The sequence below is a fragment of the Pristis pectinata genome, chromosome 33 (assembly GCF_009764475.1).
Source record: "Pristis pectinata isolate sPriPec2 chromosome 33, sPriPec2.1.pri, whole genome shotgun sequence".
In the NCBI taxonomy this organism is placed as follows: domain Eukaryota; kingdom Metazoa; phylum Chordata; class Chondrichthyes; order Rhinopristiformes; family Pristidae; genus Pristis; species Pristis pectinata.
The window spans coordinates 17,035,852-17,063,406 of NC_067437.1; the positions used below are offsets into that span (position 1 = coordinate 17,035,852).

The 27,555-nt window shown below is 53.9% G+C and overlaps 2 protein-coding genes and 1 long non-coding RNA gene across 3 annotated transcripts; 2 read left to right on the forward strand and 1 right to left on the reverse strand.

Annotated features, from left to right (window-relative positions):
* The first annotated feature begins 2,140 nt into the window (after window positions 1-2,140).
* Window positions 2,141-26,369, forward strand: pick1 (protein interacting with prkca 1). The gene is made up of 13 exons (XM_052043040.1): window positions 2,141-2,235; window positions 5,850-5,924; window positions 9,656-9,767; window positions 11,186-11,314; window positions 12,909-12,975; window positions 14,413-14,502; window positions 15,275-15,328; window positions 16,037-16,099; window positions 17,588-17,721; window positions 20,805-20,897; window positions 21,752-21,802; window positions 22,365-22,509; window positions 23,857-26,369. Exons 2-13 carry the CDS (start codon window positions 5,884-5,886, stop codon window positions 24,072-24,074), a joined length of 1,197 nt encoding a protein of 398 aa, XP_051899000.1. The 5' UTR covers window positions 2,141-2,235; window positions 5,850-5,883; the 3' UTR covers window positions 24,075-26,369.
* LOC127585433 (basic proline-rich protein-like) lies at window positions 2,232-4,217 on the reverse strand. The gene has a single exon (XM_052042859.1). The coding sequence runs from the start codon at window positions 4,215-4,217 to the stop codon at window positions 2,232-2,234; it is 1,986 nt and encodes a 661-aa protein (XP_051898819.1).
* LOC127585520 (uncharacterized) lies at window positions 22,555-22,869 on the forward strand. Its single transcript, XR_007958517.1, has 3 exons — window positions 22,555-22,656; window positions 22,691-22,727; window positions 22,819-22,869. It is a non-coding gene; the product is annotated as an uncharacterized LOC127585520 (long non-coding RNA).
* Window positions 26,370-27,555: the final 1,186 nt, after the last annotated feature.

Sequence of the window (27,555 nt, forward strand, 5' to 3'; positions counted from 1 at the left end):
TTCAATAGAACTTCTCTTTCTAGTTCCATCCATAAACTCAGCCTCCTTCATCTATAGAAAGTGAATCTGGGGAATTAATAATGGGAAACGAGGAGATGGTGGATGAGTTAAACATACTTTGAATCAGTCTTCACTGCAGAGGATGTAAGTAACATCCAGATGGAACTTGTGCTCTGTAATTAATATATTACAAAAAGCAGTATTCCAGTACCTGGGGATCTCCACTGTCTGTTTCCCTCCTGTCAAAAAAACTTTAACTATTATGTTTCTCTTTACTTAGCCAGTTTTTTAAATCCTTGTTGTTAGAGCCCCTTTTTATTCCAGTTATTTCAATCTTGCTCACTAATCTAACCAAGGCTTTGTGCAGAAGTGATATAACTTCCAGCTGCCGGTATTCTGTGCCATCATGTGGTGGTGGTGAGCCATATTGAACCACTGGAATCCTCGGGTGAAGAGCTGTTAGGGAGGGAGTTCTGGGTTTTTGACCCATTCACCTGCTGCTGTTGCCTGTCTTGGTGGTAGAGGTTGTGTGCTTGGGAGATGCTGTCAGAGTAACCTACGTGGGCAACGGCAGTGCATTTTATAGATAGCAACATATTGTGGGGTGGCAGTGTAGGAACTGAGTGGGAGGTGACAAGCAAGGAATACAGTGGGATGTAGATCAGTTATAGATATGGGCAGGGAAGTTGCAGATGGAATTTGATCTGGGCAAGTGTGAGGTGTTGCACCTTGGGAGGTCAAATGAAAATACACAGTTAATGGTAGGCCCCTTAATAGCACTTGAGGTACAGAGGGATCTTGGGGTCCAGGCCCATAGTTCACTGAAAGTGGCTATGGAAGTGGGTAAGATGGTGAAGAAGGCTTATGGGCATACTTGCTGCCTTTGGTAGGGGTGTTGAGTATAAGAGTAAGGAAGGAATGCTGCGGCTGTATAAAACTTCAGTCAGACCGCACTTGTAGTACTGTGTGCAGTTCTGGTCGCCCCCATTGTAGGAAGGATGGAGAGGGTGCAGAAGAGGTTTAACAGGATGCTGCCTAGATATGTATGAGCTAAGAGATTGGACAGACTTGGATTGTTCTCCCTAGAGTGTCAGAGACTGAGGGGAGACCTGATAGAGGTTTATTAAATTATGAGAGGCATAGACAGGGTAGACAGTCAGAATCCTTTCCCCAGAGTAGAAATGCCAAACGCCAGAGGACACGCTTTTAAGGTTGGGGGGAGGAGGGGGGAGTGTTTTATGCAGAGAGTGGTAGGTGCCTGGAATGGGTTACCAGGGATAGTAGTGGAAGCAGGCAGTTTGGTGGAGTTTAAGAGACTTTTAGACACATGGATATGAAGGGAATGGAGGGATGTGGATGATACACAGGAGGACATTTAGTACAAATTGGCATCAAGATCAGCACAACAGCGTGGGCCGAATGGCCTGTCCTGTGCTGTGCTATACTATAACAACCGGGAGGGAAGATGTAACAAGGCGGGAGTGTGGAGGGGATTGGGGCGGAGGGGTGGAGGGGATTGGGGCGGAGGGGTGGAGGGGCGGAGGGGATTGGGGCGGAGGGGTGGAGGGGCGGAGGGGATTGGGGCGGAGGGGCGGAGGGGATTGGGGCGGAGGGGTGGAGGGGCGGAGGGGATTGGGGCGGAGGGGTGGAGGGGCGGAGGGGATTGGGGCGGAGGGGTGGAGGGGCGGAGGGGATTGGGGCGGAGGGGTGGAGGGGGCAGAGACAGAGGGGGTTGGGGTGGGTTGACTTTGGGCTGTGGCTGAGCCCGGGGTTGGGGGGACAGGGTCCGGGGGTCTCTGGGGTCGGAGCTGCCCGACACGGTGCAACCCCGGGGGACGCGCCCGGACCGGGACATTCACCCACCTCACCCGCATCAGGAACTGGCGGCTGGAAACCCCGCCCCTTCCAACCGGCCCCGCCCACTCGACTCCGGCCCCGCCCCTTCCCGCCGGCCCCGCCCGCCCCTCTCCTTCCCGCCGGCCCCGCCCACCCCACTCCTGCCCCGCCCCTTCCCGCCGACCCGCCCTCTTCATCTCCACGCACGCCAGACGGCTCTCGCCAGTACTAAAGATGGCGGCCGCGCCGCTACGCCGTGACGTACGTCCTGGTGACGTCAGTTCTAGTTTTGTCATGCAATTGGTTTCCGGGTCGTTGTGGCGGAAGAGGATGTGAGGGGACAATCTGCCCCGTGGGTGACGTCACCTAAAACAACATTGGAACAACATCTGGAATCAGGTGAAAGTCAAACTGAGGGGCCGGGACCCGGGGGCTGGACCCAGGGGTGGGATCCAGGGGCCGGGACCCGGGGGCTGGACCCAGGGGTGGGATCCAGGGGCTGGACCCAGGGGTGGGATCCAGGGGTGGGATCCAGGGGCCAGGATCCAGGGACTGGACCCAGGGGTGGGATCCAGGGGCTCGACCCAGGGGTGGGACCCAGGGGCTGGACCCAGGGGCTGGACCCAGGGGTGGGACCCAGGGGCTGGACCCAGGGGCTGGACCCAGGGGTGGGATCCAGGGGCCGGGATCCAGGGGTGGGATCCAGGGGTGGGATCCAGGGGCTGGGACCCAGGGGTGGGACCCAGGGGTGGGACCCAGGGGCTGGACCCAGGGGCTGGACCCGGGGGTGGGATCCAGGGGCTGGATCCAGGGGCCGGGATCCAGGGGCTGGACCCAGGGGTGGGATCCAGGGGCCGGGATCCAGGGGCTGGACGCAGGGGCTGGACCCAGGGGTGGGATCCAGGGGCTGGACGCAGGGGCTGGACCCAGGGGTGGGATCCAGGGGCTGGACCCAGGGGTGGGATCCAGGGGCCGGGATCCAGGGGCTGGACCCAGGGGTGGGATCCAGGGGCCGGGATCCAGGGGCTGGACCCAGGGGTGGGATCCAGGGGCCTAGATCCAGGGGCTGGACCCAGGGGTGGGATCCAGGGGTGGGATCCAGGGGCCGGGATCCAGGGGTGGGATCCAGGGGTGGGATCCAGGGGCCGGGATCCAGGGACTGGACCCAGGGGTGGGATCCAGGGGCTCGACCCAGGGGCTGGACCCAGGGGTGGGATCCAGGGGTGGGATCCAGCGGCCGGGATCCAGGGGCTGGACCCAGGGGTGGGATCCAGGGGCTGGACCCTGGGGTGGGATCCAGGGGCTGGACCCAGGGGCTGGACCCAGGGGTGGGATCCAGGGGTGGGATCCAGGGGCTGGGATCCAGGGGTGGGATCCAGGGGCTGGGACCCAGGGGTGGGACCCAGGGGCTGGACCCATGGGCTGGACCCAGGGGTGGGATCCAGGGGTGGGATCCAGTGGCCGGGATCCAGGGGCTGGACCCAGGGGTGGGATCCAGGGGTGGGATCCAGGGGCTGGACCCAGGGGTGGGATCCAGGGGCCGGGATCCAGGGGCTGGACCCAGGGGTGGGATCCAGGGGTGGGATCCAGGGGCCGGGATCCAGGGGCTGGACGCAGGGGCTGGACCCAGGGGTGGGATCCAGGGGCTGGACCCAGGGGTGGGATCCAGGTGCCGGACCCAGGGGCTGGACCCAGGGGCTGGGATCCAGGGACTCGACCCAGGGGTGGGATCCAGGGGCCGGGATCCAGTGGTGGGATCCAGGGGCTTGGACCCAGGGGCTGGACCCAGGGGTGGGATTCAGGGGTGGGATCCAGGGGTGGGATCCAGGGGCTGGACCCAGGGGTGGGATCCGGGGCTGGACCCAGGGGCGGGATCCAGGGGCTGGACCCAGGGGCGGGATCCAGGGGCTGGACCCAGGGGCGGGATCCAGGGGCTGGACCCAGGGGCTGGACCCAGGGGTGGGATCCAGGGGCTGGACCCAGGGGTGGGATCCAGGGGCTGGACCCAGGGGCTGGACCCAGGGGCTGGGATCCAGGGGCTGGACCCAGGGGTGGGATCCAGGGTCCGGGATCCAGGGGTGGGATCCAGGGGTTGGGATCCAGGGGTGGGATCCAGGGGCTGGACCCAGGGGCTGGACCCAGGGGTGGGATACAGGGGCTGGACCCAGGGGCTGGACCCAGGGGTGGGATCCAGGGGCTGGACCCAGGGGCTGGGATCCAGGGGCTGGACCCAGGGGTGGGATCCAGGGGTGGGATCCAGGGTCCGGGATCCAGGGGTGGGATCCAGGGGTGGGATCCAGGGGCTGGGACCCAGGGGTGGGATCCAGGGGCCGGGATCCAGGGGTGGGATCCAGGGGCTGGGATCCAGGGGTGGGACCCATTGGGTGGGATCCAGGGGCTGGACCCAGGGGCTGGGATCCAGGGGCTGGGATCAGTGGTGGGATCCAGAGGCTGGGATCCAGGGGCTGGGATCAGCAGTGGGATCCAGGACTGGAATCCAGGGGCTGGGATCCAGGGGCTGGGATCAGCAGTGGGATCCAGGACTGGGATCCAGGGGCTGGGATCGAGGGGTGGGATCCAGAGGTTGGAATCCAAGGTTTGGGATCAGGGGTTGGGACTTAGGAGCTGGGATCCAGGGATTGAGATCCAGAGGTTGTGATCCAAAGGTCTGGGACGTAGTGTCTGGGATTCAAGGGCTGGGATCCAGTGGTTGTGATCCAGGGGTCTGGGATCCAGAGGCTGGCACTGGAGTGTGGGTCAGTGATAGAATCTGGCGGAAGTCGATGAGAATGTGGAGAGAATATGAATGGGTGCTTGATGGCCAGAGTGGGCCCAGCGGCTGGGCTGTGTGCTGTGTATCTCAGGGACTTTGTGTTTCCAGTCACTGTGTTGGAATCCTGTCTTGATCAAGTTTTGCAACTTTCTTGCTTCTGTGAGTAAAGGTGTGTCAATGTTTAGGGGAAACATTAAGCACAGGATTATGTAAAAATGGGCACTCGATGGTCAGCATGGATTCGATGGGCTGCAGGGCCTGTTTCTTTGGTGTATCTTTTTAATATTGGAATCCTATGAGCTTGTTCAATGGATCATTAATCCATTTGTGGCCTCTCCGTCTGCATCGTCTGAAAACACAGTGATGGTTTCCACTCAAACTGATGATGCCCAGCTCTCCACCCCACCCCCTCTCTCCACCCCACCCCCTCTCTCCACCCCTCCATTATAACGAAGTTGTCATGCTGTTGACTTTCAGTACTGATCAGAATCCTCCAACTAAACATTAAGAAGCTCAGAAGCAATGTGCCGGCTCCTCAGACGCTGTCCCCTTTGCCCCTGCCGTGATCCCTCAGTGGCTGAACCAGTCTGTTCGCCACATCTGATCCTGAGACGACCTCTGACCTCACACCTACACATCAACTCGACACCCATTTTCACCCCTGAGGTATCGCCTGGCTCTGCCTTGGGCTTGACTCATTTGTGACTAAAGCCCTCACCCGTGTCTCTGTTAACTTGGAGACAACTATTCCACTGCCGTCCCTCGTTCTGTCAGCCATCTATCACCCTGCTGTCCAGTATCCCAACAGTCCACCTGTCATTCTGCTTGTTACCGCTGTGCTCACTGGCTAACCCGAGGCCCATCAGTTTCAATCCACTACGGCTATCACCCCTCCAACGCTGCACCTCCCGGACCTTTCTGCTCTCCTCCAATTCTGGCATCCAGTACACCCTCAGTTTCAATTGCTCACCACAGGCCGCCCGACTCTCAGTTGCTGAGGCCCCGACTTCTTGAATTTCAATTCTAAACTTCTCTGCCTCTTATCTCCTGTAATAAAGTCTCTCAGTGAGTTTTTGGTCATGTGCCAAGGTACCCCATGAGTAGCTCAGTGTCAGCTATTGATTGCTAGTGTTCTTGTGAAGCTCCCTGGGATAACGTACTATGTTACGGACGCTGTATAAATGCAATTATTGCTGGTGAGCAGGTATGACTGGTCCCACTAACACAATGTACTTTACAGAAACTGGAAGCAGCAGGACGTTGAGAAGGAGGTCATGTTCAGCGACATGGATTTTGAAATTGAAGAAGATAAGTTGTGAGTAATGGTCACTTCAAGTGACCCTAAGACTTTTGTAACTGCCTACTGTTGATTTTTGTGTGCATGTTTGGGATGTGGCTGTCACAGGCTAACATTTAAATAAAATTTTTTTTAAAAATTTTATTTGCAGTGTGGTAACAAGCCCTTCCGGCCCAACGAGTCTGCGCCGCCCATTTTTTTTAAACCCAGTTAACCTACCCGTACGTCTTTGGAATGTGGGAGGAAACTGGAGCACCCGGAGGAAACCCACGCAGACACACGGGGAGAACATACAAACTCCTTACAGGCAGCGACGGGAATGGAACCCCGATCGCTGGCGCTGTAATAGTGTCGCGCTAACTGCTACGATTTATATTCCATCCAAACTGACTGTGACAAGTGGTGATGAACTGCTGTCTTACACTACCACAGGCAGTGTGCTGAAGGTACTCCCAGTGTTGTTGGACAGCCTGGTGCTGTACAGTTCTCACCCGCTAGTGGTTCACAGGGCTTCTAGGTGACAACATGCTGTCCTGGTGCGGTTTCTGCCTGGCACTCTCTGTTGCTTCTGCAAGGACTGAGTTGCTATTGGACCAGTGTAAATTGGACAGAAAGGCTCAATATATAATCAATAGACAGCCACTAGATCCTCATGAAGCCACCAATGCAGCCCCTGTGTTTTGTACCAGTTATACTGCACTCAGGCCTCCTGATTAGTCAAGAGGGAAGGTTTACTTCAAGAGAAATTGGAATTGGTTTATTATTGTCACTTGTACCGAGGTACAGTGAAAAACTTGCATACTGTTTGCACAGATCAATTCATTACACAGTGCATTGAGGTAGTACAGGGTAAAACATTACAGAACGCAAAGTGTCACAGCTACACAGAAAGTGCAGTGCATGTAGACAATAGGGTGCAAGGTCATAACGAGGTAGATTGTGAGGTCAAGAGACCATCTTATCATATAGTCCATTTCAGGAGATACTTGCCCGCATTAAACTTCACATATGGCCTGTGTCGGTGGGCCACAGGGTCCTGGTGTCCGTCTCTGATGATTGGACCATTCAGATAGAAGCTCTTGATCCTGACCAATCAGAGAGAGGCTTTAGTGCTTTATAAAGAACGTGGGAGTCATTGAGGTCACTGTCCAGGAGGGAAGGACAGCTGTACTTCGGGGAGACCAAACGCAGGTTGGGTGAATGCTTTGCAGGAGTGACCCTACCATGTTAATTCCCCATTCACTCCCGCTCTGACCTAAGAGTCTGTCACCTGCTGCACTGTTACAATGGGGTCCAATGCAAGCATGAGGAACAACAGCTCATCTTCTGTCTGGGCACATTGCAGCCTGGGACTGAGGCAGGTAACAAGAATTGGCTGGAGTGGATTGGGAAGATAAAACAAAAGTTGGGTTTGTGGAAGTGCCGTTCTCTGTCGATAACTGGGAAGAACTTGGTCATCAGGTGCGATGTGCTGTCAGGGCTGCTGTACCAGGCGCAAGTGTGGCCTGTTCCTCGCTCCTCTGCCTCGGCAATTACCCGAGACGTCTTCCTGTTTATCTGGGATGGAGATAAGATGGAGCGGGTCCGACGGGTCACGATGCAAAGTCCCCAGAGAATGGGGGCAAGAGTGTACCCAGTGCTGCCCTCATCCTGATGCCCACCTTCGTGTGTGGCTGCATCAGTCGGTGTGCGGATCCCAAGTACATGGGCACCAAGGGTCACTACGTGCTGAGGTTCTACCTGTCCCCGGTGTTGCGGAGGATGGGCCCGGCCCCTCTACCACCCAACGACCCAGTCAGCTGGACGTTGCTGCACTACCTGTCGTTTGTAGAAGAGTTCTTCCAAGTGAACACCTTTGACCACAAGTCCATCAGGCAGCGGTCAGCACGGAATGTACTGCAGACACTGCAAGACAGGGACACTATAGATTCTGTGGGTTTGTTCCCTGAGCAAATGGTCCAAACCATCCTGCAGAACACCTCATCGCCAGAACTCACCAACAAGCACCAAGACCTCACTTGGCTGGTGGTGAGAGGGGAGCCTCACAGTCAGACCCTTCCTGTACAGACAACACATCATCCTCAATGCACGCTGCCCTCGGGACGGCTGCGGTGGGGAAGAGACGGTTACCCACCTCTTTGCAGACTGTGGATTTGCTAAGAGGGTGCAGAGACGGATGCGAGGGTCCGTGTCCCAGTTCATCCCCAGCAGCTGCGTGACAGAGGACGCTCTGATCTCTGGGCTGTTCCCGAGGACACACACCAAGACAGACATCAGGTGCTGCTGGTCATCAACTTGGTGAAAGACGCCCTTTGGTCTGCCCGAAATCTGTTGGTCTCCCAGCACAGCGAGATGTCCGTAGGGGAATGCTGCGGACTGGCACAGTCCCGGCTGCAGGAGTCTGTGCTGAGGGACGCACTGAAGCTGGGTGCAGCCAATGCTGAGGCTCTGTGGGGAAGGACCACAGTCTGGGCTCCTTCTGCTACTGCACATGGATGGTCAGACTTGGGTGGGGAAGCCCCTCGAACAACGAAAGGACTATCACCCCAGGGGGTCACGTGAGTAGCAATGGTGATCTGGTTAAAAAAAAGTTCACTACTGAATGTATTGACCATGAATGTAAAAGTTACTGCTTTTGTATATATTTTTTATTATGAATAAAGTTTTGTTTTGAAATATGTAAAAAAATACAGCCTTCTAGATTCAATATTGAATTCTCCAGCTTTAGGTAACTTGCTTTCTCTGTCCGAATCTGAACGGGTCATTTCCACTGTAACTCATCCACATCATGTTGGCTCAGTTTTTCTCCCTCCATTCGTACTGCCTGACGAGCTGGGCTGTGAGCAACATACAATGCACACAAGGAGGCGTAATCACCCTCTAACTGCCCCTGAACCCACGACCCGATGACCCATCCCCATGGCAAACCCGGTCTTGGCCCATCGTTCCTGCCACTGTCCCCGCAGCTTGGATCCACCTCTTTACTCTCTCCTTCCCAGTTCTCCGACCTGAAACATTGACCTTGTTTCCCCCTCCACAGATGCTGCCTGACCTGCTGAGTGTTTCCAGTTTTCTGTTTTGACTTCAGATTCCCACCGTCTGCAGTTAAAGGAACTGAGATTTTCAGATCTCAATCTCTCGATCTCTCCCTCTCCCTCTCCCTCCCCCTCTCCTCTCCCTCCCCCTCCCCTCTCCCTCCCCTCCCTCTCCCTCCCCTTGCCCTCCCCCTCCCTCCCCTCCCTCTCCCTCCACTCGCCCTCCCCCTCCCTCCCCTCCCTCTACCTCCCTCTCCCTCCTCCCTCTCCCCCCCCTCGCCCTCCCCCTCCCTCCCCTCCCTCGCCCTCCCCCTCCCTCCCCTCCCTCTCCCTCCTCCCTCTCCCTCCCCTCGCCCTCCCTCTCCTCCCCCTCTCCCTCTCCCTCCCTCTCTGCTCCTGCTTTCCCTTTGCCCTCTTCCCAACAAAGCCATCCACCACCGATTCCGACCCGTCTCAGTCGGTGTGGCAGAGGGAGCAAGACTGGTTCAGCTGTTACTCTGTTACACATTCTCTTCATTGGTGGAGGGGTGGGGAATGTTGCTCATTGGTTTCAGTGGGTGGGGTGTTGGACTGCCGCCCATTGATTGGTGTGGGTGGGGGTATCGCCCATTGATTTCAGGGGGTTAATATCACAGTTGTGACCAGTGAAATGAAACTTAAGTATTTTAAGCGTAATGTAAAAGAAAACAACCGTGAAATTTTTCTTTTGCTCAGGGGAATTCCGACTGTGCCTGGGAGAGTGACACTTAAAAAGGATTCTCAGAATTTAATTGGAATCAGCATCGGAGGAGGTGCCCAGTACTGTCCCTGTTTATACATCGTGCAGGTGAGGAACCCACTATCAACCCTTCATCCTGAAGCAGCTAACCCCAGTCTCACTGCAGAGGAAGACTATTCCCACACCCGTCTCCTGGGTGGTCACATCTCCCTTATCTGTTCGCGTTCCCCTCGTGGTTTCCTCATTCAACCACCTTCCAATGGGATTTGGACTCCAAGAAAAGCAAAGGAATTCTCCTGTTCGCAGACCTGCCCTGCTCTATCTGCGGGTGTCTGCTGAGGCTCAGTTCACTCACTTTCCCATCCTCAGTATTAAAGGTGTTCTCCCTTTTGAGTTTCTGCATGCTTGCGTAGCTAATGGAGTTCACAGGAGCCTCTCCCGCCAGCGCTGCGTTTCCTGCCTCCATTTGCTCGTTTTGTAGTATCCCTTTGAGTTGCAGACAGATGAGTCTAGGTGTGCACACTCCGTGGCCACTGCTTCCAGCCTGTGACTGGCTTTCCAAAGCCCACTCAACCTCCACTCCGTTACTGCAGGACCATGTCCCTGATTGAACACTTCGCCCCAGCAGTATCGGGGCAGCGTGCAGCCAATCAGTGGAGGTGGTGGCCTGGTGGGAAGGCTAATTTGTTTGTTTGGAGAACATTCCTTCCACCTCTGTCTCCATAGGACAGTGGGAATGTTATCAGTGGCTTATTTTCCAGGAATTGTGGATATGTTATGTTGTAGGGCTGACTGCAGTGTGTGTGTTGTCAGTGATTGTAGCAATTGAGGTGGCTGGAGTCCAAATAGGATGGAATTGCTGTGATCGCACTGGCAGAAGTCTGGATCCCTTTGGGATCTCAGCACCCAGGGAGAGATATGCTGGGTGCAGCCAACGCAAGGGCTCGGTGGGGAAGGGCGACAGTTTAAGGTTCTTCTGCCACTGGAGAGGGAAGGGCGAGGTCAGGCGAGGAAGCCCCTTAAATATTGTAAATATGGGATTGGGGTATCACCCCAGGGAGCCACATGAGTGGCATCAGTGCTGTGCTTTTTTTATATATAAAAAGGTAACACTAATGATCGATGTGTACACGAATGTAAAGGTTTGCACTGTTTTACTGTTGTATATAGTTTGTTTTTTATGATGAATAAAGTTTATTTTGGAATAATAGAGAAAAGAAATATGCTTGTACCAGAGTCGCCTCCACCTCTACTCTGTCTCTGATCCGCTCCCACTCCCGATCCGCCCGCACTCCCACTCCCGATCCGCCCGCACTCCCAGTCCCGATCCGCCCGCACTCCCAGTCCCGATCCGCCCGCACTCCCACTCCCGATCCGCCCGCACTCCCACTCCCGATCCGCCCGCACTCCCACTCCCGATCCGCCTTTGCTGCTCCTCTTCCCGTTCCCACTGCAGCTGTGGTCCGGGTGAACCTTGTTGCTGAGATCCGGCTGGACCTGTTACTGACCTGTGTCTTTACCGGCAGGTTTTCGATAACACTCCAGCTGCTCTGGACGGGACGCTGGCCGCCGGCGATGAGATCGTCGGAGTGACCGGGAAATCGGTGAAAGGGAAGACGAAAGTGGAAGTGGCCAAGATGATCCAAGCTGTGAAGGTTAGGGGGGGCAGTGGAGGGGACAGTGCACCTGCGGGGGCGGAGAGAGAACGTCCAGGGCGACGGGGAGGGGCTCCACTCTGTTTGGGAGTGGGAATGGGGACAAGGCTTGGGAGGTCAGGAAAGCCCCGTGGTGGGGGCGTGTGTGCCGTACAGGGAGGGTGGAGGTGGTGGAGGAGGTGGATGTGGCTGTGTGAATGGGAGAGCGCACGTCCATTACTTCAGCAGCGTTCCCCCTAACAGACCGAAAATAAGTAGGCGTGGAGCCGGAGACAGCCTGCTCCATAAAGCTGTAAGGAATGGACAGGAGGAGGCTACTATGCCCTTTGAGCCTATCATTCAACAAGATCTCGCTCAACATCACCGTCCCTATATCCCCCGACTCCTTTCATATCCAAAAATCCTTCGATCTCCGTTTTGAATGAACTCAGTGACTGAACTTCCACCAACCAACCGGTCAGGAATCCCAAAGACCCTTCCACACCCTCCCTGTAATGTGGTGACCAGAACTGAACACAATACTCCGACCGGACCAGTGTTATATTGGTTCAGCGTGACTGCCCTGATTTTATACTCTGTGACTCTGCTGATGAACACACCGAGTTGTGCCTGCCCTACCAACCTGCGCTGACACTTGCGTTGATTCCCCCACCCCTACCCTGGTTCCCACGGCTCCTGCACCCCTTTTAGAACAACGTCCTTTATTCTGCGTTGTCTCTCCTTGTTCCTCCTGCCAAAGTGCATCACCTCACACTTCTTCACGGTAAACTTCGTCTGCCACACACCTGCCTGTTCCCCAGTGTGCTTACGTCTTGCTGCAGTTTGTCACCATCCTCTTTGTAGTTCACAATACTGCCAAGTTTTGTGTCATGCACAGATTTCGTGGCTTGCACCCCTAAGTCTTGGTCATTAATATAGATTAAAAAATAACAATGGCCCCCAACACTGATCCCTTGGGGAACACCACTTTACCGTCCTCGGGTACAAGAAACAGCCGTTAACCAGGACACTGTGTTATTTATCTAACTTTATATTCATACTATCAATGCCCCTTTATGCCGTGTACACCAGCTTTGCTGAGATTCTCCAGGCTCCCCACATAACTGAAGTCTCTTGTCCCTGGAATCATTTCTATAGAACTGGGCTAAACTGGCGACGTCCTTGCTCTTGAACTCTGCGTCTACATTTATAGCGTAACGCTATTACAGCACCAGCGACCCGGGTTCAATTCCGGCCGCTGTCTGTAAGGAGCTTGTACGTTCTCCCAGTGACTGCGTGGGTTTCCTCTGGGTTCTCCCGTTTCCTCCCACATTCCAAAGACGTACAGGTTAGGAAGTTGTGGGCATGCTATGTTGGCGACGGAAGTGTGGCGACACTTGCGGGCTGCCCCCAGAACACTCTACGCAAAAGATGCATTTCACTGTGTTTCGATGTGCATGTGACTAATAAAGATATCTTAAAAATACCTCTTAATCTTAAAGCCCAAGATCCCACTTATTCTAATGATGGAGTGTGTTTTTGAGCTGTGGGATCCAATACAATGATTTTCTGGAAGTGATTATATTTTTTAACTCTTCTTTTAATGTCCTAAAAGGGAGAAGTTACAATTCATTACAATAAACTCCAGGCTGATCCTAAGCAAGGCAAAACCTTAGATATTGGTAAGCAGTGTTATCTATTCAATGTCCATCCCTGTGCTCCTCAGTATTACCCTGCCTTCTCTCCACTCCTTCATCCCAGGTATCGTCCGGCACCCACACCCTTCGTGCTCTCACCCCGCTCCTGGGCATCACGTAAGGAGCGCGGCACCATGTGTTTTGGAGGTGGCGTGTTGTGGATGGGGCTTCCCGTGGGTTGTGGGACGATGTTTACTGCTCCTGCAATGAAGTTGCAGTATTTACCCATTAAGCTCCTGGCAGAAAGCTTGGGCTTTTATCTATTAGTGTAAAGACCCTGTTACTGTGAAGAACTCTATCTGGCTCGGCAGTAGAACCAGTTAAACTCTGAGGTGTCATGTTTATGGGGAATAAATTATTGTTAGAGATGATTAAAATTGTAATATTTATACTTTTTTCTTGGACATTTTTGCCTTTTGTTTCTCCTGCGATCCAATATTTCTTTCCCTCGCCATTGCTCGCTCTGAATTGGATTTGACTGTTTGCTTCTCTATCAGTTCTCTGATTTTGAAGTCCCTGATGCTTACTGGGGTCCCTGGGCCCCTTTTCTCCTCGCGGAGAACTGTCTGCCTGCACTTGTGGTAACTTGTGGCACAAAGTTTGTTTCCGAGCTGAAGGAGGTGCAGAGGGAGGGGACATTGCGGTAAACGCCGCTGTCCAGTCGCTGAGTGTAGGTGGACTGCTCCCCAGACACAGCGCAGACGGTCGCACAATTCCGTGTCATAGAATCATAGAACAGTACAGCACAATACAGGCCCTTTGGCCCACGATTTTGTGCCGACCTTTAAACCTCGCCTAAGACTATCTAACCCCTTCCTTCCACATATTCCTCTATTTTAAATTCCTCCATAAGCTTATCTAGCAACCTCTTGAATTTGACCAATGTACCTGCCTCCACCACCGCCCCAGGCAGCGCATTCCATGCCCCAACCACTCTCTGGCTGAAAAACCTTCCTCTGATATCTCCCCTGAACTTCCCACCCATTACTTTAAAGCCATGCCCTCTTGTATTGAGCATTGGTGCTCTGGGAAAGAGGTGCTGGCTGTCCACTCTATCTATTCCTCTTAATATTTTGTACACCTCTATCATGTCTCCTCTCATCCTCCTCGTCTCCAAAGAGTAAAGCCCTAGCTCCCTTAGTCTCTCCTCATAATCCATACTCTCTAATCCAGGCAGCATCCTGGTAAATCTCCTCTGCAGCCTTTCCAACGCTTCCACATCCTTCGTATAATGAGGTGACCAGAACTAGACACAACTGTCCTCCAACATTCTCGGCTGAAGCCCACAGCTCTACTGGGATCCAGTGGGAACAAGATTGGGTTTTTCTCAGCATTAGTACGGGAGTGACGGCAGGAGTTTTTCTATGTGTGGTGGACGGGGAGTGAACGCCCCACGGTGATGGGCTGTGTTGTGTTTTGCAGTTCTGAAGAAGGTTAAACATCGATTGGTAGAGAACATGAGTTCAGGGACTGCTGATGCGCTGGGTCTGAGCCGGGCCATTCTGTGTAATGGTGAGTGAACCAGAGTGTGGGGTGATGTTCAGGTAATGGCTGGGCAGTTCATTCTGGGCCACAACGTGACATGAGCACATTGGAAACAGGAGCAGGACCAGGCCATTCAGCCCTTGCACCTGTTCTAGCATTCAATCAGATTGTAGCTAATCTCCTCAATGCCCTGTGTAATGGATTGATCTGTACGAACGGTATTTGATCTGTGCAATCGGTATGCAAGACAAGTTTTTCATTGTACCTCAGTACAAGTGACAATAATAAACCAATACCAATCTTTTGTCTCAGTACCACTTTCCTGCTCTGATCCCTTAATACCCAAAAATCTGTTGATTTCTGGGAGTGAGCCCAGGTTTTAATCGGGGAGGGGTAAGGAAGGGTGGTTGTTGAGGGTTAAATCAAAATTCACAGCACAAGGAGGCCATTCAGCCCGTCATGTCTGTGCCAGTTGAAGTAGAGCTCCTCTGCGTGATCCAACCTTCCAGCATGAAGCCCTCACCTCTACGGGGATCCGAGGGAGTGAGACGGTGTTTTATTCAGGGTTAATACGGGAGTGATGACAAGAGTTTACTATATGTGATGGGTGAGAGAGACTACGGGTTTATTCTGACTTCAAAAGGGAGTGACTCTGGGAATTCATTGCGGGTTCACTGAGGAGTGGAGGTCTATTCAGGGTCAGTGGGAGAGTGAGCCCTAGATCTTCACTCAGAGATGGCGGGGGTTGTAGGAGAGAAATCTGGCGCCTCCGAGATTCACCAAACGGCGTCTCTTCCAGACGGACTTGTGAAGAAGCTGGAGGAACTGGAGAGGACAGCAGAGCTGTACAAAGGTAACGGGTGGCGGGGCGGCGGTGGGAGACGGTGAGGCTGAGGGGGAATGAGAGTGTCTCGGAGTCGGGTGGGAGAGGACTGGGTGGGTGGAAAGTGACGTAGTATCGGAAGGTTAACATAGAAACACCATGTTTCAGAGGTGTGGGTGTGAAGGGTGTAGTGGTCATGGACGTGGGGGGTGTGGGCATGGACGTGGGGGGTGTGGGCATGGGGGCAGTGTGGATGTGGGAAGTGTGGGGAGTGCGGGGGGTGCAGGTGTGGGGAGTGTGGGGGGTGCAGGTGTGGAGAGTGCGGATGTGGGGTGTGCTGGGGTGGGGAGTGTAGGAGTGTAAGTGAAGTGTGCAAGTGCTGGGTGTGTTGGGGTTCGAGGCCTGTGGATGTCTCGGGTGAGCGCTGGGTTCAATGGTGAGAGCCGGGTGTGTGCACAGGTGAGAGATGAGTGTATGTGTGGGGCAGGAGCCGGGTGTGTGGGGGGCAGAAGCTGGGTGTGTGGGGGCAGGAGCCAGGCATGGGGCAGAAGCTGGGTGTGCGAGAGCTGTATTTGGGGCCTGACTTACCCCTGTGCCAAAGGCCGGATGTGCAGTGAGGAAGCACAAGGAGCAAGTGCAGGGCCGGTGTACAGGGCTCACTGTTCCCGAGCTCGGCAGAGGAAGGTTTTCACATCCTTGTTCAAAGTGCTGAAATATTTCCCACCTCCCACGTGACAGGACTGATGGAACACACGAAAAGGCTGCTGCGAGCGTTCTTTGAGCTGTCACAGACGCACAAAGGTAAGTCCTCCTGTTCATTCTGTTTCTCGGTAACTCGTCCCAGACTGTTGCAGTTGTCAGCACAGACCAGCAGAACACTGGTCAGACCCCACTTGGAGTACTGTGCTCAGTTCTGGTCGCCTCACTACAGGAAGGATGTGAAAGCCGTAGAAAGGGAGATTTACAAGGATGCTGCCTGGATTGGGGAGCATGCCTTATGAAAACAGGTCGTGAGAACTCGGCCTTTTCTCCTTGGAGCGACAGAGGATGAGGGGGGACCTGATAGAGGTGTATAAGATGATGAGAGGCATTGATTGTGTGGATAGTCAGAGGCTTTTTCCCAGGGCTGAAATGGTTGCCACAAGAGGACACAGGTATAAGTGCTGGGGAGTGGGTACAGAGGAGATGTCAGGGGTAAGTTTTTTACTCAGAGAGTGGTGAGTGCATGGAATTGGCTGCCGGCAACAGTGGTGGAGGCGGATACGATAGGGTCTTCTAAGAGACTTTTGGACAGGTACATGGAGCTGAGAAAAATAGAGGGCTATGGGTAAGCCTAGTAATTTCTAAGGTAGGGACATGTTCGGCACAGCTTTGTGGGCCGAAGGGCCTGAATTGTGTTGTAGGTTTTTTTAACCGTCTCAGGAACAGAACCCTGTTGTAACCTGGGGACTGCCTGTATGTCTCCTACAGCTGGGAGCTTATAACCTGATTGCACTGATAGAAGGTAGATGCAGCAGAGACACAAGGAAGGATTTGTACAGTGTGTTTCTCTGGGACATGCTCCTGAGACAGTGGAGGGACTATAAGGCATTGGTAAGACCTCACTTGCAGTACTGTGCGCAGTTTTGGGCTCCTTATTTAAGAAAGGATGTGCTGACGTTGGCGAGGGTTCAGAGAAGATTCGCTAGAATGATTCCAGGAATGAGAGGGTTAACATATGAGGAACGTTTGACGGCTCTTGACGGCTCAGAAGAATGAGGGGGGACCTCATAGAAACATTTCGAATGTTAAAAGGCCTGGACAGAGTAGATGTGGCAAAGTTGTTTCCCGTGGTAGGGGAGTCTAGTACAAGGGGGCACATCTAGTACAAGGCTTCAGGATTGAAGGGCGCCCATTCAGAACAGAGATGCGGAGAAATCTCTTTAACCAGAGAGTGGTGAATCTGTGGAATTTGTTGCCACGGACGGCTGTGGAGGCAAAGTCATTGGGTGTATTTAAGGCAGAGATTGATAGGTATCTGAGTAGCCAGGGCATCAAAGGTTATGGCGGGGGAGTGGGGCTAAATGGGAGAATGGGTCAGCTCATGATAGAACGGCGGAGCAGACTCGATGGGCCGAATGGCCAGCCTGCTCCTTTGTCTTATGGTCTTATGGACACTAAATATCTGGTTCTAAGGACAGATTATTAGGCAGGAGCCAGGGGTTAGGACGGATTGGGCAGTTGTTCCACGGAGCTGACGGCGCTGGGGTTCGGTGCTGCGGCTCTCAGCAGTGTTTTGATTCGTTTCAGCGTTTGGTGACGTGTTTGCTGTCATCGGGGTGAGAGAACCGCAGCCCGCTGCCAGCGAGGCCTTCATCAAGTTCGCGGAAGCTCACCGGAGCATCGAGAAGTTTGGCATCCGACTCCTGAAGACAGTGAAACCAGTAAGTGTCTGCCTCGTCAGTGGGTAGTCTGCTCTCTAAGGCAGTTCCCTTTGCTCAGTGGGGGGACTGGGCTTAGGTCCGGGTAACTGAAAGGTGTAAGGATGCACGGTCTGGGAATCAGACGGAGAGGTGGGAGTTGGGGCCAGTAATGAGATCTAACCTCCTGAAGGAGAGGTGGAGCAGGATCAAGGGGCCATTGGAGACACGAGGCTGCAGGCACTGGAGTCCGGAGCAACACACAAAACGCTGGAGGAACCCAGCGGGCCGGGCAGCGTCTGTGGAGGGAGATGGACGGTCGACGTTTCGGGCCGAGACCCTTCATCTGGACTGTGAGATAGAGGGGAGGTGGTCAGTGTAACGAGGTGAGGGGGAAGGGGTTGGGCAGCAGTGACAGGTGACAGGTGGATCCAGGTGAGGAGGGGGGATAGGCAGACGGAGGGGGGGGAGGGCGGGAACAGCGACGGAGGCCGGGAGGTGACAGGCGGAGGTGACGGAGGGCTGCAGATGGTGGGATCTGATAGGAGACGAAGGTGGAGCCTGGAACCAAGTGAGGGGGGTGGGGAGGGCAGGTGGGAGCAGTGGGGGGAGGGGACCCAGTGGGAGGGGTGTGTGGGTGGTGGGCAACAAGAGAGGGGAGGGGAGGGGAAGGAGACACAGTGACGGGGGCTGGATAGGTTAGGCAGTCCAGATGAAGGGTCTCGACCCGAAACGTCGACTGTCCATTCATTCCCCTCCACAGATGCTGCCTGACCCGCTGGGTTCCTCCAGCAGTCTGCAAGGGGCTGTGTGTTCCTGCTCCTATTATGCTCTTGTTAGAAGTGGCCATTACCAGGCAGCTGCCCAAGCCTGACTGCTGTATACAGGCATGGGCTGAGGAGTTGAACTTGGTGCAGTCACCGGTGACCCATCCCCACTCTGACCGGACGATGGTAGGAAGGTCACTGATGAAGCAGCTGAAGATGGCTAGGCCCAAGACACTGGCCTGAGGAACTCCTGCAGTGCCCTCCAGGGACTCAGTCGATTGATGCAGTGTGCTAGGTGTGACTCCCAACAGTCCGTGTGTTCACTGATGCCCATTGACGTCAATTTTACCCTGGTCAAAGGCGCTACCTCTCCCCGTCCCTCTGGAGTTCAACGGTGTCCATGTTAGGACCAAGCTTATAGTGGTCCTGGCTGAACTCAGAATGTATTGGTGAGCAGATTATTGGAGAGGACACAGCAGGGTACCTCTCCACGTTGTCAGGTAGATGCCAGTGTTGTACCTGTGCTGGAGAGAAGCACAGGTAGTTCTACAGCGTAGATCTTCAGTACTACAGCTGGGATTGCATGTGATCCCATCGCCTTTTCTGTGTCCAGTGCTCTCAGCCAGTTCCTTGATATCATAGAGTTATACAGCACGAAACGGGCCCTTCCAGCCCAGCTCGTCCATGTGGTGATATCACCATGGAGTGAATGGTTTTGGCTAAGGTCTGGCTTCTTGGGGATCTCAGGAGGGAGTCGAGACCAATCCCCCACTCAACACTTCTGGCTGAACGGGGATGTGAACACTTCGGACGTTTCTTTATCACACGCGTGCAGGGCCCCACAACGCAACAGAGAGTGTCTCAGCATGAAGGCAGGGCTTTGTCTCCACAAGAACTGTGCAATGATCGCTCCTACAAATGCCTGACAAACGTTTACATTCAGCAGGTGTGGACAAGCTCAGGTTCACCCCTCATGTCGGTTCACAAGCTGCCTGTCACAAACCCAGACCCCCGTGTCCTCCGGTGCAGTCAGCGGTGATGCATCCAAGTCTCTCTGGTGCTGACCATTGACTCATTCTGTGCCCATTGCTTCTTAACACTGATTCACTGAGGGGGGGGGGGGGGGGGGGCAGCTGGTAATCAGGTGTCCTTGCCCCTGTTTAACCCCATAACATATCTTGGTGTCTGAAGTCAATATTGAGAACGTCTGCCTCCTGCACACAGCAGTGCTGCTCTTTCTGGTGGTTCTGTCGTCCAGTGGGACAGGGGGAATGGTGGAGGAGTCTGCCACACGGCACGAACTGGGGCTGTTCGGCTCGAAGGTGCGATTCTGTGAATGAAGATTTGTCCACTTGATGTCCCTGGGGACGCTGTTCCGATTTAGACACCGGCCCTCAGATGTTCAGTGGGAGGTTGGTGGGGGGGGGTCACTGCTGTGTCCAAATCAGATACCAGCCGGTGTGGCCCATCACTTGATGCCCATTTTGTTCCATTGGAGCGGTACTGGTACCACTGACTGCGTTTCTAGGCCACTTCAGAGGGCGGGTGAAGGGAGCCCTGTGGGTCTGTTGTCACTTTGGGGCCGGACTGGGGGAGGTGGCAGATTTCTCTGTCGGTCGTATAATGAACAGGGTGGGTTTGACAATAGTCGGCGGGTTTGTGGTGACAGCTACTGAGACGAGCTTTGTTTTTTTTAAGACTCCAAATTATTTAAGTAACTGAAATAAAATTCCTCACCTGACGTGGTAGGGTAAAAGCTCACATCTCTGGATTGTCACTCCAGATTCCGGATCACCCCGTCAACCTGTTAAGCAGGTACATCACCTAGTGCTGCCCTGGCAGAGTGGTAAATATGCTCTGGCTACAGTGTCGGGGGGACACTGGTCACAGTGCGGGGGCACACTGGTCACAGTGTCAGGGAACACACTGGTCACAATGTCGGGGGGACACTGGTCACAGTGCAGGGACACACTGGTCACAGTGCGGGGGCACACTGGTCACAGTGCAGGGACACACTGGTCACAGTGCGGGGGGACACTGGTCACAGTGTCGGGGGACACACTGGTCACAGTGCGGGGGGACACTGGTCACAGTGTCTGGGACACACTGTTCACAGTGCGGGGGGACACTGGTCACAGTGTCAGGGGACACACTGGTCACAGTGCGGGGGGACACTGGTCACAGTGTCTGGGACACACTGGTCACAGTGTCAGGGGACACTGGTTGCAGTGTGGGGGACACACTGGTCACTGTATTATTGATCCAGCTAACCTCCCAACATAAATATTTCTGTACCTTTGCTCTGTCTCACTGAGTAATGGCTGACATTTGGATTTGCAGATGCTCAGCGACCTGAACACATACCTGAACAAGGCCATTCCTGACACTAAACTCACCATTAAAAAATACCTCGATGTCAAGTTTGAATATTTGGTACGTACTCAGTGAACCTTTCTTTGGATAGCTCACCTCAGAACTGACCGCAGCTAATCCCAACTCCCGTCTCATCCTAACTGAACTCGATTCTCATCCCAACTTTTTCTGGTTTAATACTTTATACAACACAAGTTGTTAGAAATGGGCTCTGCTTTAAAATTGAAATTAACACTACAACGGACACGAGACCATTGTCTTCTCTACGGACAGTCTCTTGTTTCCTACCAGCTGGAGAAGTCAGTGCTCCAGAGCTGCTGGCTCTGGTTGGTGTCCATGGCACGGCACCCCGCCAGCTGAACAGCTGAAGCCACAGCATTTCCAAGCTCTTCACCAAAGGACCAGCAGGTCATTGGCCCGTGCCTCCCGCAACTCAGTGCGAGGCTTCACAACAGTTGTCAATCAGACCCCTGCCCTCCGCTGTCAGGTCCTGCACTGCCGGCATCGGGTCTTGCCAAAGCTTTCAGAGGAGATGGCCCAGGTCAAGGGACCCAGCCGTGGGTGAACCAGATGAGTGCCTGCAGTGATCTCACGCTCCATAGTTTCGAAAGCAGGTTTTTATTCCAGACGCACTGACCTAATTAACTGAACCTCAGTTAGCCGGCTGCCAAGGTGGGATTTGCCCCCTCCAGACATCTGGAAACATTAACCCCCACGTCACCGACCTCGCTGCACGTAAGTTGGCTGCCACATTCGCTGGGTCGAACGTTGGCCTTTCCTGAGGGTGTGGGCAGCTCAGTACCAAGGTTAATCACTTGGATTCACCTGGTCTGCTTGGAAGTGTTTGGGAGACGGGTGTAAAACCCTCGGCGGCAGCTGCCGTGTTCCGTAACTCTCTCCCTCGTTTCTTGCAGTCCTACTGTCTGAAGGTGAAGGAGATGGACGACGAGGAGTACAGCTGCATTGTGAGTGGTGGCGGGGGCCGCTCGGTCTGTCGGGGTGAGCAACCGGGGCGGAGGAGCCGCGCCGGGTCAATGGTTGGGCTTCAGATTGGACTGCGCCGCGTGCCCAGCTTCATCCTCACTGCGGCTCTCGAGGGCGGCTCAGTGTGGGCAACGGGTGGCAGAGGAGAGGAGAGTCACACCGACAGATCAGGGCCTCTTGAGACACTGGGGGTGAGGGGAAGCACGGGGTGGGGGAGTGAGGGTTTGGATGTGGGGGCAGTGGCCTTAATTGGGGATTGTGACCCACTACACTTGCAGGTCGGGCAGGGTCAAGGGCACCTGTGGCGTAGGTGGGGCGGGAGAGGGGTTCCTGACACGGGGTTTGGATTCCCCGGCACACGACGGAGGGAGGGGTCTCTGGCTGGGGCTGTGTGCCGCATCGACACAGGGTCCACTGGAGCCACCCCCTCCCCTGCACCCCCCCCAGTCTGGACTGGTGCCCTGTTGTTACCCAGGGCTTGTGCCTGCCCTCAGCAGTGTCTGGTGTGCTGACCGCAGGACCTTTGTCTCTGCCCCACACAAGGCTCTTCAGGAACCGCTGTACCGAGTCGGCACTGGGAACTATGAATATCGCCTGATTCTCCGCTGTCGACAAGAGGCCAGAGCACGATTCGCCAAGATGAGGAAGGACGTTCTGGAGAAAATCGAACTTTTGGACCAAAAACATGGTTGGTTTTACCTTTCTATGACGCGCACACTGTGGTTTGGGGTTATTTTGGCAGCTTCGTGCTTCCCAGGTCAAGAGGGCTTGGGATCAGGGTCTCGTGGGCAGGTGTGACGGTGCTGTGTCAGGTGTGGTGTCCCAGGTGTGTCAGGTGTACTGTCCCAGGTGTGACAGTGCTGTGTCAGATATCCTGGCCCAGGTGTGACAGGTTTGGTGTCCCAGGTGTGACAGTGCTGTGTCAGGTGTGGTGTCCCAGGTGTGACAGGTTTGGTGTCCCAGGTGTGACAGTGCTGTGTCAGGTGTGGTGTCCCAGGTGTGATGGCGCTGAGTCAAGTCCCAGGTGTGTCAGGTGTACTGTCCTGGGTGTGATGGTGCTGTGTCAGGTGTGGTGTCCCAGATGGTACACCTGTCACACCTGGGACAGTACACCTGACACAGCACTGTCACACCTGGGATGGTACACCTGACACGAGACGATTGAAGTCTTTGAAGAAGTAGCAAAGGTACTGTAAATGTAATTTACAGCAACTTCCAACAGACCATCAGTAGGCCCCCACATGGACTCGTACGGAGCAGAGAGCAGCAGTGATTAAGGGCCGTTACTGTTAATCTCTAAAGGTGAGAATTGACAGAAAAAAAACTACAGATGGTGGGAATCTGAAACAAAACCAGAAACTGTTAGAAACATTCTGCAAGTCAGGCAGCATCTGGGAGTTAACATCCCCTCTCAGAGGTCTGAAGAACTCGGAAAACAGGAAAACAGGTGCAGAGAGCTGGGGGTGGGGTGGACTGAATAAAGGTAACGTCTGATAGGGTGGAGACTGAGAGAAGATGGGTGACAAAGGTTGGTGTTGACCGGGAGAAGGTGCTTGTTCATGACAGGTAATCTGTCCAGAGGAAGGGACAGCGAGGGAACAAACTGGAGCTGTGAGGTACAGGACGTAACAGTGGCTGGAAGTCTGAAAATAACAGCCCAGCAGGTCAGGCAGCATCTGCGGAGATTGCATCTGACCAGGGATTAAAAGGGCAAAGGAATGTGAAACAAAATTAGAGCATACTGAGGCCCTGGTGAAAGGCAGAGTTCCACTGGGGTCAGTTCTGTGTGTGACGCGGACCCCTCAGACCCACTCTCTGCGGCTCCGTCAGGCCTGCCTTTCTCTGTCGAGTCCAGTAACCATCTAGAACATAGAACACTACAGCACAGTACAGGCCCTTCGGCCCACAATGTTGTGCCGACATTTTATCCTGCTCTAAGATCTATCTAACCCTTCCCTCCCACATCGCCCCCCCCCCCCCTCCCCATCTCTCTACCATTCACGTGGCGATCTAAGACATCTGTTCCCACTCCCAGTTCAGGACATCGTGTTCCAGCTCCAGCGCTTTGTCTCCGCCATGTCCAAGTACTACGACGAGTGTTACGCCATCTTAAAGGACGCAGATGTGTTTCCAATCGAGGTGGACCTGACCAAAACCATGTTGAACTACAGTCCGAAGGACCTTTGCACTGACACAGAAGAGGAGGAGAAGGATAATGAGGAAAATGGAGAGAAACTCTTTGACGATGAATAGACTCCTTCGGGAAGAAACACTGGAACCCTTATCGTAAATTAAGACCAGGTGGTCTGTAGTTGGAGTGATGCTCTTATTTATGTCTCCTGTGACAAAACTGTTGATTCCTGTCAGATAAACACTTCCTGGGAATCCTCGTTGTACGGGCGTTTGTTGTGGTGTCGGATCCTGTTCTTGCCTCCTTTGTCTCAGAGCTTCCAGAGGTGACGTGTAGGGACCTGGTTGGAGCAGTGTCCTTGCTCCGACCGGCTGGCGTTCCGCATCCCTGCCAGTCACGACATCTCTGCTGTGAGCAGTGCGCTGGGCCCTCAAGGCGAATGAGATCTCACTCAGGCAGCCCACGTCACGCGCAGCTTACTGAACGGAAGATCTTTCCATCCATTTGGTCAACAAGTGCAGTGGTCCTGTGGCAGTCCAAGTGAAACACGCCCCCAGGAAATCTTCACTGCTCTGATTGTTGCCTCTGCAGTCTGCCTGTTCATTCTGTGTGTGAAGATGTGAGGGTGTACCCACTGATTACTGTGAAACTACTCCCCGTTCATCCCTGTGTGCTGATGGTGTGACACTATTCCCCATTGGTTTCCCTATTCTGGAGTGTGAGTGTCTACGTCATTGAACTCTGCATTCTGTGGGTCTTGGGAGGGTTACTGATGGGTTTCTGTAGGTCAGGGTATGACAGACCTCCCCACCGATCTCTGTCCCCAGGGTGTGAGCGTTCTCCCTGTCGATCTCTGTACCCTGGGTGTGAGACCCCCCACCGAACTCTGTACCCTGGGCATGAGACCCCTCCCACACTGATCTCTGTACCCTGGGCATGAGACCCCTCCCCCACCGATCTCTGCACCCTGGGTGTGAGACCTCCCCCCACCGATCTCTGTTCCCTGGGTGAGACATCCCCACCGATCTCTGTACCCTGGGTGTGAGACCCCCCCCAATTGATCTCTGTCCCCTGGGTGTGAGCGTTCTCCCCACCGATCTCTGTCCCCTGGGTGTGAGACCCCCCACCCGATCTCTGTACCCTGGGTGAGACATCCCCACCGATCTCTGTACCCTGGGTGTGAGACCCCCCCCACCGATCTCTGTCCCCTGGGTGTGAGACCACCCCCAATTGATCTCTGTCCCCTGGGTGTGAGCGTTCTCCCCACCGATCTCTGTCCCCTGGGTGTGAGACCCCCCACCCGATCTCTGTACCCTGGGTGGGACTGTTCTCCCCACCGATCTCTGAATGAATGGGGAACCTCTCACACTCCACATGATGGAAACAAGTGGGGAGCAGGGACACACATCCAGCAAATCGGAATCAATGGACAACACGAATCCCCCCCACGGTGTGGAAATAAATGGGGAACAGTGTGAACTGACCTCACCCCTGGAATATTGGAATCCGTATGGAACAGGGTCAGGCATCCAGGATAGAACAGACCAGTGGAGCTCCCACACAAGGTGGGAACGGAGGGAGGACCTGGTCACCGCTCCACAGGAGGGGATGAACCTGTCAGATCCCCAGCCTGTACTAACATGTGGGGCACCCATCACCCTGGGGCACTCCGTCACACCCAGCGGTGCAAAAACCACAGACAGGATGATGAAAATCCCAAGGAAACACTGGCACCATCCTGGTGTTCCTGGAGCTTTCTGCAAGCTGATGTGACGGTGGGCTGTACTCATGGGTAGTGTGAACGTTCCCTGTTGATTACAATATTCCGAGGTTGTGGGACAACTCCCTGTGGATTCATAGAGTCACTCAGCGTAGGAACAGGCTCTTCCGCCCAACATATCTGTGCTGACAACCACCCATTACACTAATCTTACATTGATTCCATGTTTTATTCTCCCCACATTCTTGTACCTCCAGCCCAGATTTTACCCCCCAACTACACTCGGGCCAATTAACTCACCAACCCGCACGTCCTCGGGATGTGGGAGGAATCTGGAGCACCCGGGGGGGAAACCCACACGGTCACAGGGAGAACATGCAAACTTCCACGCAGCACCAAGAGGTCAGGATTAAATCCGGGTGTCCGGCGCTTTGAGGATGTGGGAGTGTTCTCCACTGTTAGCTGTATTCCAGAGATGTGGGGTATTCCCTGTTAATTGCTGTATTCCGGGATTGTGGAAGCATTCCTCTTCTGTACTCTGTAGACGTGTCCATGTTTCCTGTTGATCTTTAAATGCTGAGTTTTGAATATATTCTGCTGCTACTTCCATAACTGAGGGAATGTGAATGTTTTCCACCGGTTCAGTGAAAGCTCTCGCACCTTTTTTCCAATAAAACCACTCAATGTCTCTTGGGAACACCCATAGTCACAGACTTCCTGAGACAGGCAGTGTGGGTAGCGTGTGAGGCTCAGTGACTCGGTGTGTGCTGCATGAAGTAGCTTTGTGAAAAGAGAAAATCATATGGAAAGGAATTTTTGTAATGGGAGATGGTGTCTAGTTTTTATTGACGTGGCGTTCTGTTTTAGTCCAATAGCAGTACAATCCTAGTTGCTACCATGGTGGTGGCAGTGACTGGACCGTTGACGTTAGAGACACAGTGTTCCGTACTGAAGGTTATTCACTCTCATGCACAACATTCATACTCCATTTGCACATTGATTTACATTATTCACTCCTCCGCTCTCAGCTCTCACTCTCCCAATAATTTAAAGACACAAATATACACTTGTACATAGCCTCGCTCTGTAAGCACCTTTATAAGAAGTTAATACTTGTAATTATTCTCATAGTTGTAACTATATTTCTAATGGCAGTCACAGCTCCAAACCCTAACTTGACTGGTTCAGATTGCAGAGCCTTTATTGAGATCTCGAAGTTTCCTCATTTTACCGAGCTTTCATTCAGCTGATTTTACTGATTTCTCTCCAGCATTTTTATTGTGAGACAATAGTTTCACATTGTGAGCCGTCGGGTGTGGAAATGCCAGGGGAAAGGATGGGGGTGGGGGGGCGGTGGGGGTGGGTGGTTACGGAGAGCAGGAAAGGGGAGGGTGGAGAAGATGGGAAAATGTTGTGGAACAAGAGGGAGCTTGGAGCACAGCTACACGGTTCACTGATAGTGGAGTCACAGGTAGACGGTGGTGAAGACGGCTTTTGGCACACTGGCTTTCATCAGCCAAGGCACGTGTATAAAAGTTGGGAGGTCATGGTGCAGTTGTACAGGACGCTGGAGGCCACACTTGGAGCATCGTGTTCAGTTTTGGTCGCCCTGCTGTAGGAAAGATGTTATGAAACTGGAAAGAGTGCAGAGGAGATTTACAAGGATGTTGCCAGGACTTGAGGGACTGAGTTATAGGGAGAGGTTGCACAGGCTAGGACTTTATTCCTTGGAGTGTGGGAGACTGAGAGGTGATCTTATAAAGGTGTATAAAATCATGAGGTGCATAGAAAGGGTGAATGCGCACAGGTCTTTTTCCCAGGGTTGGGGAATCAAGAACTAGAGGGCACAGGTTTAAAGTGAGAGGGGAGAGATTTAATAGGAA

Coding starts and splice junctions, on each gene's coding strand:
- LOC127585433 (XM_052042859.1), bottom strand. CDS start 4,217: ATGGGTCCCACCCCTGGATCCCAGCCCCTGGATCCCACCCCTGGATCC.
- pick1 (XM_052043040.1), top strand. CDS start 5,884: ATGTTCAGCGACATGGATTTTGAAATTGAAGAAGATAAGTT. Junction 9,768..11,185: donor CCTGTTTATACATCGTGCAG/GTGAGGAACCCA, acceptor CTTTACCGGCAG/GTTTTCGATAACACTCCAGC. Junction 22,510..23,856: donor ACTTTTGGACCAAAAACATG/GTTGGTTTTACC, acceptor TCCCACTCCCAG/TTCAGGACATCGTGTTCCAG.